We start from the raw sequence: 13093 nt of genomic DNA, 5'->3' as shown, positions 1-13093 counted from the left end.
ACGCACGCACGGACACACACACGCACCCACGGACACACACACACGCACCCACGGACACACACACACGCACCCACGGACACACACACGCACCCACGGACACACACACGCACCCACGGACACACACACGCACCCACGGACACACACACGCACGCACGGACACACACACACGCACACACGGACACACACACACGCACCCACGGACGGACACACACGGACACACGCACCCACGGACACACACACACGCACCCACGGACACACACACACGCACCCACGGACACACACACGCACGCACGGACACACACACACGCACCCACGGACACACACACACGCACGCACGGACACACACACACGCACCCACGGACACACACACACGCACGCACGGACACACACACACGCACCCACGGACACACACACACGCACGCACGGACACACACACGCACGCACGGACACACACACGCACGCACGGGATACACGGACACAGACACAGGACACACGCACGCACGGACACACACACACGCACGCACGGACACACACACACGCACGCACGGACACACACACACGCACGCACGGACACACACACACGCACGCACGGACACACACACACACGCACGCACGGACACACACACACGCACGCACGGGACACACACACGCACCCACGGACACACACACACGCACGCACGGACACACACGCACCCACGGACGCACGGACACACACACACGCACGGACACACGCACGCACGGACACACACGCACGCACGCACACACACACACGCACGCACGCACGGACACACACACACGCACGCACGGGACACACACACGCACGCACGGACACACACACGCACCCACGGACACACACACACGCACCCACGGACACACACACACGCACGCACGGACACACACACACGCACGCACGGACACACACACACGCACCCACGGACACACACACACGCACGCACGGACACACACACACGCACCCACGGACACACACACACGCACGCACGGACACACACACACGCACGCACGGACACACACACACGCACCCACGGACACACACAAACACAAAGCATCAGTCTTTAGTCCAGGATGACATCACCCCAAAAACTAACATAACTGTATACACCATGCTGAACTGTTCTATATCCCCATCTATCAGCCACAGATCATTGAACTGTTCTATATCCCCATCTATCAGGCACAGCTCATTGAACTGTTCTATAACCCAATCTATCAGCCACAGATCATTGAACTGTTCTATATCCCCATCTATCAGCCACAGCTCATTGAACTGTTCTATAACCCCATCTATCAGCCACAGCTCATTGAACTGTTCTATAACCCCATCGATCAGCCAGAGCTCATTGAAATGTTCTATATCCCCATCTATCAGCCAGAGCTCATTGAACTGTTCTATATCCCCATCTATCAGCCAGAGCTCATTGAAATGTTCTATATCCCCATCTATCAGCCAGAGCTCATTGAACTGTTCCATAACCCCATCTATCAGCCAGAGCTCATTGAACTGTTCTATATCCCCATCTATCAGCCACAGCCCATTGAACTTTCCATAACCCCTTCTATCAGCCAGAGCTCATTGAACTGTTCTATAACCCCATCTATCAGCCACAGCTCATTGAACTGTTATATAACCCCTTCTATCAGCCAGAGCTCATTGAACTGTTCTATAACCCCATCTATCAGCCACAGCTCATTGAACTGTTCCATAACCCCATCTATCAGCCAGAGCTCATTGAACTGTTCTATAACCCCATCTATCAGCCACAGCTCATTGAACTGTTCTATAACCCCATCTATCAGCCACAGCTCATTGAACTGTTCTATAACCCCATCTATCAGCCACAGCTCATTGAACTGTTCTATAACCCCATCTATCAGCCAGAGCTCATTGAACTGTTCTATAACCCAATCTATCAGCCACAGCTCATTGAACTGTTCTATAACCCCATCGATCAGCCACAGCTCATTGAACTGTTCCATAACCCCATCTATCAGCCAGAGCTCATTGAACTGTTCTATATCCCCATCTATCAGCCACAGCCCATTGAACTTTCCATAACCCCTTCTATCAGCCAGAGCTCATTGAACTGTTCTATAACCCCATCTATCAGCCACAGCTCATTGAACTGTTATATAACCCCTTCTATCAGCCAGAGCTCATTGAACTGTTCTATAACCCCATCTATCAGCCAGAGCTCATTGAACTGTTCTATAACCCCATCTATCAGCCACAGCTCATTGAACTGTTCTATAACCCCATCTATCAGCCACAGCTCATTGAACTGTTCTATAACCCCATCTATCAGCCACAGCTCATTAAACTGTTCTATAACCCCATCTATCAGCCACAGCTCATTGAACTGTTCTATAACCCCATCTATCAGCCACAGCTCATTGAACTGTTCTGTAACCCCATCTATCAGCCACAGCTCATTGAACTGTTCTGTAACCCCGTCTATCAGCCACAGCTCATTGAACTGTTCTATAACCCCTTCTATCAGCCACAGCTCATTGAACTGTTCCATAACCCCATCTATCAGCCACAGCTCATTGAACTGTTCTATAACCCCATCTATCAGCCACAGCTCATTGAACTATTCTATAACCCCATCTATCAGCCACAGCTCATTGAACTCTTCTATAACCCCATCTCTCAGCCAGAGCTCATTGAACTGTTCTATAACCCCATCTATCAGCCACAGCTCATTGAACTGTTCTATATCCCCATCTATCAGCCACAGCTCATTGAACTGTTCCATAACCCCATCTATCAGCCACAGCTCATTGAACTGTTATATAACCCTTCTATCAGCCAGAGCTCATTGAACTGTTCTATAACCCCATCTATCAGCCAGAGCTCATTGAAATGTTCTATAACCCCATCTATCAGCCACAGCTCATTTAACTGTTCTATCACCCCATCTATCAGCCACAGCTCATTGAACTGTTCTATAAACCCATCTATCAGCCACAGCTCATCGAACTGTTCCATAACCCCATCTATCAGCCAGAGCTCATTGAACTGTTCTATAACCCCATCTATCAGCCACAGCTCATTGAAATGTTCTATAACCCCATCTATCAGCCACAGCTCATTGAACTGTTCTATAACCCCATCTATCAGCCACAGCTCATTGAACTGTTCTATAACCCCATCTATCAGCCACAGCTCATTGAACTGTTCTATAACCCCATCTATCAGCCACAGCTCATTGAACTGTTCTATAACCCCATCTATCAGCCACAGCTCATTGAACTGTTCTATAACCCCATCTATTAGCCACAGCTCATTGAAATGTTCTATAACCCCATCTATCAGCCACAGCTCATTTAACTGTTCTATAACCCCATCTATCAGCCACAGCTGATTGAACTGTTCTATAACCCCATCTATCAGCAAGAGCTGATTGAACTGTTCTATAACCCCATCTATCAGCCAGAGCTCATTGAAATGTTCTATAACCCCATCTATCAGCCACAGCTCATTGAACTGTTCTATAACCCCATCTATCAGCCACAGCTCATTGAACTGTTCTATAACCCCATCTATCAGCCACAGCTCATTGAACTGTTCTATAACCCCATCTATCAGCCACAGCTTATTGAACTGTTCTATAACCCCATCTATCAGCCACAGCTCATTAAACTGTTCTATAACCCCATCTATCAGCCACAGCTCATTTAACTGTTCTATATCCCCATCTATCAGCCACAGCTCATTGAACTGTTCTATAACCCCATCTATCAGCCAGAGCTCATTGAACTGTTCTATAACCCCATCTATCAGCCACAGCTCATTGAACTGTTCTATAACCCCATCTATCAGCCACAGCTCATTAAACTGTTCTATAACCCCATCTATCAGCCAGAGCTCATTGAACTGTTCTATAACCCCATCTATCAGCCACAGCTCATTGAACTGTTCCATAACCCCATCTATCAGCCACAGCTCATTGAACTGTTCCATAACCCCATCTATCAGCCACCGCTTATTGAACTGTTCCATAACCCCATCTATCAGCCACAGCTCATTAAACTGTTCTATAACCCCATCTATCAGCCACAGCTCATTGAACTGTTCTATAACCCCATCTATCAGCCACAGCTCATTGAACTGTTCTGTAACCCCATCTATCAGCCACAGCTCATTGAACTGTTCTGTAACCCCGTCTATCAGCCACAGCTCATTGAACTGTTCTATAACCCTTCTATCAGCCACAGCTCATTGAACTGTTCCATAACCCCATCTATCAGCCACAGCTCATTGAACTGTTCTATAACCCCATCTATCAGCCACAGCTCATTGAACTATTCTATAACCCCATCTATCAGCCACAGCTCATTGAACTCTTCTATAACCCCATCTCTCAGCCAGAGCTCATTGAACTGTTCTATAACCCCATCTATCAGCCACAGCTCATTGAACTGTTCTATATCCCCATCTATCAGCCACAGCTCATTGAACTGTTCCATAACCCCATCTATCAGCCACAGCTCATTGAACTGTTCTATAACCCCATCTATCAGCCACAGCTCATTGAACTGTTCTATAACCCCATCTATCAGCCACAGCTCATTGAACTGTTCTATAACCCCATCTATCAGCCACAGCTCATTGAACTGTTCTATAACCCCATCTATCAGCCACAGCTCATTGAACTGTTCTATAAACCCATCTATCAGCCACAGCTCATCGAACTGTTCCATAACCCCATCTATCAGCCAGAGCTCATTGAACTGTTCTATAACCCCATCTATCAGCCACAGCTCATTGAAATGTTCTATAACCCCATCTATCAGCCACAGCTCATTTAACTGTTCTATCACCCCATCTATCAGCCACAGCTCATTGAACTGTTCTATAACCCCATCTATCAGCCACAGCTCATCGAACTGTTCCATAACCCCATCTATCAGCCACAGCTCATTGAACTGTTCTATAACCCCATCTATCAGCCACAGCCCATTGAAATGTTCTATAACCCCATCTATTAGCCACAGCTCATTGAAATGTTCTATAACCCCATCTATCAGCCACAGCTCATTTAACTGTTCTATAACCCCATCTATCAGCCACAGCTGATTGAACTGTTCTATAACCCCATCTATCAGCAAGAGCTGATTGAACTGTTCTATAACCCCATCTATCAGCCAGAGCTCATTGAAATGTTCTATAACCCCATCTATCAGCCACAGCTCATTGAACTGTTCTATAACCCCATCTATCAGCCACAGCTCATTGAACTGTTCTATAACCCCATCTATCAGCCACAGCTCATTGAACTGTTCTATAACCCCATCTATCAGCCACAGCTTATTGAACTGTTCTATAACCCCATCTATCAGCCACAGCTCATTAAACTGTTCTATAACCCCATCTATCAGCCACAGCTCATTTAACTGTTCTATATCCCCATCTATCAGCCACAGCTCATTGAACTGTTCTATAACCCCATCTATCAGCCAGAGCTCATTGAACTGTTCTAAAACCCCATCTATCAGCCACAGCTCATTAAACTGTTCTATATCCCCATCTATCAGCCACAGCTCATTGAACTGTTCTATAACCCCATCTATCAGCCAGAGCTCATTGAACTGTTTTATAACCCCATCTATCAGCCACAGCTCATTGAACTGTTCCATAACCCCATCTATCAGCCACCGCTTATTGAACTGTTCTATAACCCCATCTATCAGCCACAGCTCATTAAACTGTTCTATAACCCCATCTATCAGCCAGAGCTCATTGAACTGTTCTATATCCCCATCTATCAGCCACAGCTCATTGAACTGTTCTATAACCCCATCTATCAGCCACAGCTCATTAAACTGTTCTATAACCCCATCTATCAGCCACAGCTCATTGAACTGTTCTATAACCCCATCTCTCAGCCTCATTGATAGGTTCAGCCACAGCTCATCACCATGAGTATCTGGGCTCTATCTCCTCATAATGGTGGGGAATATGACCATGACAAATATTAGAATGTGTTAACTAGCTGTTAGAGTATTAACTAGCGGCTAGAGAAGTCTGTACTGTACCGCCATCTGAACCACAGGAGGTTGGTGGCACCCTAATTAGAGAGGACGGGCTCGTGGTAATGGCTGGAGCCGAATGGTATCAAATACATCAAACATGGTTTCCATGGGGTTGATTCCATTCCATTAGCTCTGTTATGGCCATTACTATGAATTGTCCTCCCCTCAGCAGCCTGCTGTGATCTGAACTTTCCTCTAACTCAGCACTGGTAGGCAGCAGAGTAGAGTACACAAAGCACATGTACAGTTAGTGAAATGTGATGGTGTAGGGTGAAGTTACCCCTATATGCTGATATTGAGTCAGTTAGTCCTTTCCCCCCTAATGGTTAAGGTAAGGATTGGGGAAGGGGAAGCTGATCCTAGATCTAGTCTTAGGGGAAACTTCACCTGGAGTGGAATGGGACCTGGAGGGGAGGTGTAGTATTAATACGAACCACTAGAGGGCCACGGTGAGGTGGTAACGCTGTCGGCTACAGTCGTGGTCGTGGCGTTATGGCTGTAACCGTACATGGAGGTCTCCACTGTTAGAGTTGACATTGGCATAGAACTGAAAGACGTCTATCTCTCTCTGTTCTTTTAGGGTAGCCAGTTGAATGTTCTGGGTTAGGGTTAGCTTTTCTGAGAGGTCATGTGCCAATATCTAGATGACATTTGTAATATTGAAGTCAACTCGGTGCATAGGTCAACTGCTTTTGGTCTTCAAAGAATGGAAGTATGGTGGTCCCGTGCAGTATGTTCTGTGAGCTGCCTCGTGGTGGAATATGAGTGTTACTCTCTTGTTCAAATGGTTTGCATTACACACACAGACAGCCCTGACAATGTTAGTTCTGGTCTTCTTAATGCTGGTCCTCTGAATGACGAGGTCATTACGTTCAGAAGGTAGTATTAAAGTGTGGAATCTAGAGGTTATTAGTCATGACATCACAATACAAAGGTGCATTCAAACTCAAGGACTTCAAAGCCTTCAAAGAGTGAAAGAGCTGTCTGTTTTCTGTGCTCTCTGTCGTGCTGAAATATGAGTGTCATTCCTTGTTCAAGTTGTGTGCATTAGATTGACTGACAGCATACACGTTGTTGTGCCAAAATAGTTCCTTTCTAACTAGTGTGTTAGAAAAAGGGCAGCATGCTCAGTCTAAAAATAGTATTCTTATTTCCTGCATTACACACAGATGTCCTGCTACCAAAATTGTCCCTTTATAACTAATTTCATGTTTTGTTCTTGGATGAAAAATTCTAGTCATGTCCTACACTACTAGTGTCCCCACTACTCCCCCGATCCCAGAACCTCAATCACGCCATTTTGCACTTGGTCTGACCAAGAGTTTGTTTACGTCCCAAATAGCACCCTATTTCCTGTATGGTGCTCTGCTTTTCAACGGAGCACTGGACAAAATGAGTGCATTCTATAGGGAATAGGGTGCCAAAGGTTGGCATTTTACTTTGACTTGTTCTCCCAAATCCCTGATCTTTGAGCAGTGAGTAATAGGTTACAGCAGGAGAACATGGGGGAGGAGGGGGAGGTGGGAGAGGAGGGGGATAAAGAAGAAGGAGGAGGAGGAAGGTCTGGAATGACTGATTTCACTTGTGACCAATAATGTGCACTTGGAGTTTTTGCGGTCTTTGTTCTATTCTGTGCAGACAATAGATGAACCCTGTCTGGGTTTCCTCGTCCTGCGTGCCGAGCTGCTTGACTCACAGTTACAATGAAACACTACACAAACAGACAGGAGATGTCTCCAAACATGAAGAGAGACAATACACGGCAAGGAACTGTTTTGTAAACGTATGATTAGGGTTCAACACACACCCATCCACAACCTTTACTTCTCAACCTCTCTTTTTGTTCATAGCACTGCTAGTCACACTGTGCATGTCTCTGTTTGTCTGTCTGTTTGTACAACATATGCTTTTATTTGTCAAATTCTTGTTTTGGTAATGAGAGATATTGCTTCCAGATTGTGAGTTGATTTGGACTGTTAATCTTCTCAGATTGAACTGCTTCGGGGGGTGTAGGGCTGTTGACAGGGGTAGTGGTAGGCAGGTGGAAAGCATGGACAGCCATAAAAAAAATGCTTTTTGAAATTCTCAATTATCATGGATTTATCGGTGGTGGCAGTGTTTCCTACATATCACGGGGGCTATTCGATGCTAATCGATGCTAATGCAGTATGCCACAGGATGTTTTTGTGATGGTCAAGGGCAGTGAGGTCTGGAGTTAACCAAGGGCTATATCTGTTCCCAGGTCTACATTTTTTGAATGGGGCATGCTTATTTAAGATTGTGAGGAAAGCACTTTTAAAGAATAACCATTCTACTGATGGATTGAGGTCAATATCCTTACAGGATACCTTGTTTTCGGGAGCGTTTGACAGTGATGAGGGGTGGTCGTTTGACCGCAGACCCATTACGGACGCAGGCAATGAGGTAGTGATCACTGAGATCCTGGTTGAAGACAGCAGAGGTGTACTTGGAGGGCAGGTTGGATAGGATGATATCTATGAGGGTGCCTGTCTTTACGGATTTGGGGTTGTACCTGGTGGGTTCATTGATAATTTTTGTGAGATTGAGGGCATCAAGCTTAGATTCTAGGATGGCCGGTGTGTTAAGCATGTCCCAGTTTAGGTCACCTAACAGCACGAGCTCTGAAGATAGATGGGGGGGAATCAATTCACATATGGTGTCCAGGGCACAGCTGGGAGAGCAGAAGGTGGTCTATAGAAAGCAGCAATGGTGAGAGACTTGTTTCTGGAAAGGTGGATTTTTTAAAGTAGAAGCTGAATTTGTTTGGGCACAGACCTGGAGAGTAAGACAGAACTCTGAAGAACTCTGCAGGCTCTCCCGGCTACTAGCCTTTTAAAATGATAAACTTGGATTAGCTAATACAACGTGCCATTGGAACACAGGAGAGATGGTTGCTGATAATGGGCCTCTGTCTGCCTGTGTAGATATTCCATAAAAAATAAGCAGTTTCCAGCTACAATAGTCATTTAGAACATTAACAATGTCTACACTGTATTTCTGATCAATTTTATGTTATTTTAATGGACGAAAAATTAGCTTTTCTTTCAAAAACAAAGACATTTCTAAGTGACCCAAAACTTCTGAACGGTAGTGTATATCATTTGTATCAAGGTGTACAACATCTAAAGACCTGCATCACCATACTGAGAGATTTGCAGTTTCTAAAATGACTTATTTAGGTGTTATTGGAGCCTTTGTTCATGTTTTCCGTGGCCCTCATACTGCAGAACGAGCAATGAGAAAGTCTATGGCAAGTGGGGTAGGTTTCTCAAAACCATGTGAAATTGCAAAAAAGTATCTGGACCTTTCTATAACATGACATTTACATTAAAAAAATTGAGAATTGGTTAAAAAATATTGAACCAGCCCTTTAAGTACTAACTATTCAGATGACTACTAAGTGTCCTCTCCTAGATTGGTGACCTGAGAGGGCCACCATACCATACACCCATACTCTAAGCTATGTACCTTTGTTGTGAGCCTCCAGCTGTGAGAGGGAGTTGACGGACACTTTGCACAGTGAGCAGTAGAGGAGCTTCTTGACCTTGTCCTCCTCTGTCTCTGGGCCGGCTGGGGTCCCGGGAGCCACAGGGGCCACTGGAACACCACTCTGCTCAGGGATGGTGGTGTTGAAACCCACGGGGGAGTCAGAGGATGAGGGTAGAAGGGGAGAAGGTGTGAGGGTGGGGGTGGTCAGCATGGGATACACGGAGGGGGAAAGGGGGGAGTCGTGGGTGGAGAGGGGAGGCAGGGGGGGTAGGGGCCCAGGCGGGGCCATGAGAGGCCCCCCGTTTAACAGTGGTGGCAGAGAGAGGCGTGGTTCATCTAGAAACAGAGAGAGTAAAAATATGATGTCAAATTAAATGCAGTGTTGGCAGAAAATCTAAACAGACTTGTTTTTCTGAGTAAAAGTGTGTAACTAAAACAATGAACAATATACTTTCGATGATGCCTTTCAAGTATGTATGTGGTGAAGCAAAGTCCAAATGTTTCCTTTTAACATGTGACCAACCACATCCTTACCCAACCCAAGCCCTTCAACTGCAATACACTGGCTGGTTCTGAGATCATGCAAACACCATTTTAAGCTCATTTTAACTCACTAATGTAAAGGACTCCAAAAGCAAAACACTGGCCTGCCATTATGGGGAAGTATTTTAGTATTCAGTATGACCTTATCATTGTCTAGTGTTACTATAGCAATTATATATGGGGATTGGAGGAAGCAGGCCTGAAACCAGGGACAGAGCCAATAACATATATATAATGATATACTGTACGAACACATGGCATATGCTGTATATATGTCTGGGGACAACACTGTAACTTCAACAGACATGTTTTCTCTTTTGAAGTGTCATAGTACTTCTCTGCTCTTCACTAATTGTATAGTGCACTACTGTTGACCAGCGCCCCCTAGTCTCATTTCCCATAGTGCACTGCTTCTGACCGGAGCGATGCCATAGTCAATAGTAGTGCACATAAGGAATATGGTGCCAATCCGGACGCAGACTGTATGGAGCCTGATCATTGGATGATTGTTCTGGTACTGTATCCATGTCGGTCTCTCCCTGAAGAGGTAGCCTACCGACTTTCTGCATATAAACTGCATTGTATTCCATTCAGACGGCTAAATAAAAAAGCTGTTGTCTCTTCTCGATGTATCAAATGATAAAGCTGTTGTTGAGTGCTTTCAATTCCACTGGTTTCCCAGGCAAATAGAACGTTCTACATTAGAGGAGCTTCCAGCTGCTCTGCATGCTGAACTTCTACCTTCACGCACTGAAAATGACACCACATAGAACCTGCGTGTGCCGTGTACATACACACTCCTCGCCGCCACCTCAGATCTCTCCACCACGCACGTCAGTGCCAGTTATCAGGTGGGTGTGTTGGGGTAGGGTGTATCCTCAGTGTATGTTCAGGTGTTCCTTTAGGTAGGCTATAGGGGAGGAAGGGGGCCCCATCCAGCCCTTCTCCACCCAGCCGTGTTATGGCTCTAGGGGTATGGTACCCAGTGTGTATGGTCAGACATTGGTGTAACAGGGTAGGCAGGGAGCCTGTGTCCCTCCAGCCCTCTCCTCTCCTCTGGCTGATGTGTGTGGTCAGGTATTGTGGTTACAGGAGGAGACAGGAGTGGTATTTATCCCCTGTGTACCCTAACCCTCGAGCCCTCTTCTCTCTGGCCATCCTAAATGATTCATGAGTTTAGAAAGCCATCTCTGTTCTAATGAACCCTCAGCATTATTCATTATGCTGCAGGGTGCCCTCTCTCCTTTCTCCGCCTGGCCTCTGTCCCACCTCTGACTCAGACTAACAACACACACACACTATTGGCCGGGGAAATGGCTGAGGGTCCAGTGTCACAAGAAAGTATTTGATGGAGAAAATCATTCTTTCACAGTTAGATCATGGCAGGCTTGTTTTGTCTCTCCTTCCCTCTGGGAAGTCTCTCAGAACCTCGTTCATTGAGTGACTGCATGGCTGTTGGCTACAGAGATTGTCAGACTGGCCTCTTAAACACTATTGTGCCGAGCCCATAGTTCTAGAAACTATGGTGAATGAATAACCAGGCCAGATCAGTACAGCTTGGCTGGGTTCAGCTCTCCAGTCCCTTTTAGGGTTCTGGGTTCAGCTCTCCAGTCCACTTCAGAGCTCTGGGTTCAACTCTCCAGTCCCCTTTAGAGCTCTGGGTTCAGCTCTCCAGTCCCCTTTAGAGCTTTGGGTTCAGTTTTCTACTCCATTTAAAGCTTTGGGTTCAGTTTTCTACTCCCTTTAGAGCTCTGGGTTCAGCTCTCTAGTCCATTTAGAGCTCTGGGTTCAACTCTCCAGTCCCCTTTAGAGCTCTGGGTTCAACTCTCCAGTCCCCTTTAGAGCTCTGGGTTCAACTCTCCAGTCCCCTTTAGAGCTCTGGGTTCAGCTCTCCAGACCATTTTAGAGCTCTGGGTTCAACTCTCCAGTCCCCTTTAGAGCTCTGGGTTCAGCTCTCCAGTCCCCTTTAGAGCTCTGGGTTCAGCTCTCCAGTCCCCTTTAGAGCTCTGGGTTCAGCTCTCTACTCCCTTTAGAGCTCTGGGTTCAGCTCTCTACTCTTTTTAGAGCTCTGGGTTCAGCTCTCTACTCCCTTTAGAGCTCTGGGTTCAGCTCTCTACTCCCATTAGAGCTCTGGGGTCAGCTCTCTACTCCCATTAGAGCTCTGGGTTCAGCTCTCTACTCCCTTTAGAGCTCTGGGTTCAGCTCTCTACTCCCTTTAGAGCTCTGGGTTCAGCTCTCTACTCCCATTAGAGCTCTGGGTTCAGCTGTCTACTCTTTTTAGAGCTCTGGGTTCAGCTGTCTACTCTTTTTAGAGCTCTGGGTTCAGCTGTCTACTCTTTTTAGAGCTCTGGGTTCAGCTCTCTACTCCCTTTAGAGCTCTGGGTTCAGCTCTCTACTCCCTTTAGAGCTCTGGGTTCAGCTCTCTACTCCCATTAGAGCTTTGGGGTCAGTTCTCTACTCCCATTAGAGCTCTGGGTTCAGCTTTCTACTCTTTTTAGAGCTCTGGGTTCAGCTCTCTACTCCTTTTAGAGCTCTGGGTTCAGCTGTCTCTCTTTTTAGAGCTCTGGGGTCAGCTCTCTACTCCCATTAGAGCTCTGGGTTCAGCTGTCTACTCTTTTTAGAGCTCTGGGTTCAGCTGTCTACTCTTTTTAGAGCTCTGGGTTCAGCTGTCTACTCTTTTTAGAGCTCTGGGTTCAGCTCTCTACTCCCTTTAGAGCTCTGGGTTCAGCTCTCTACTCCCTTTAGAGCTCTGGGTTCAGCTCTCTACTCCTTTTAGAGCTCTGGGGTCAATAGAGAGCAAGTCACAAGAAAGAGAAATAAACACTCATCCGACCTCTTCAGAATGTCCAGTACTTCCGTCATCACAACACAACCCGATGGTTCCAGAGGTGGGTCAAAGACATAAAATACATATGAAAACATAGTTAGGATGAGGAAAATCAGCCACATCAGCATGTTAAGTCCCTCATCATCAGTTAGTAGTTCT

At 46.3% G+C, this 13093-nt stretch overlaps 1 protein-coding gene across 3 annotated transcripts in view; it reads right to left on the bottom strand.

The window, feature by feature from the left end:
- The window catches only part of LOC118376212 (zinc finger protein 385A-like), a 219607-nt gene that overhangs the window by 15252 nt on the left and 191262 nt on the right, over positions 1-13093 (bottom strand). For all 3 annotated transcript variants that reach the window (XM_052484934.1, XM_052484936.1, XM_052484935.1), the window contains one exon: positions 9544-9900. In XM_052484934.1, coding sequence (XP_052340894.1) covers positions 9544-9900 — 357 coding nt within the window. The remainder of the gene's footprint in view (positions 1-9543; positions 9901-13093) is intronic.

This window comes from Oncorhynchus keta, chromosome 28 (assembly GCF_023373465.1).
Source record: "Oncorhynchus keta strain PuntledgeMale-10-30-2019 chromosome 28, Oket_V2, whole genome shotgun sequence".
NCBI classification, from domain to species: domain Eukaryota; kingdom Metazoa; phylum Chordata; class Actinopteri; order Salmoniformes; family Salmonidae; genus Oncorhynchus; species Oncorhynchus keta.
This window is presented reverse-complemented; position numbering and strand designations above follow the sequence as displayed.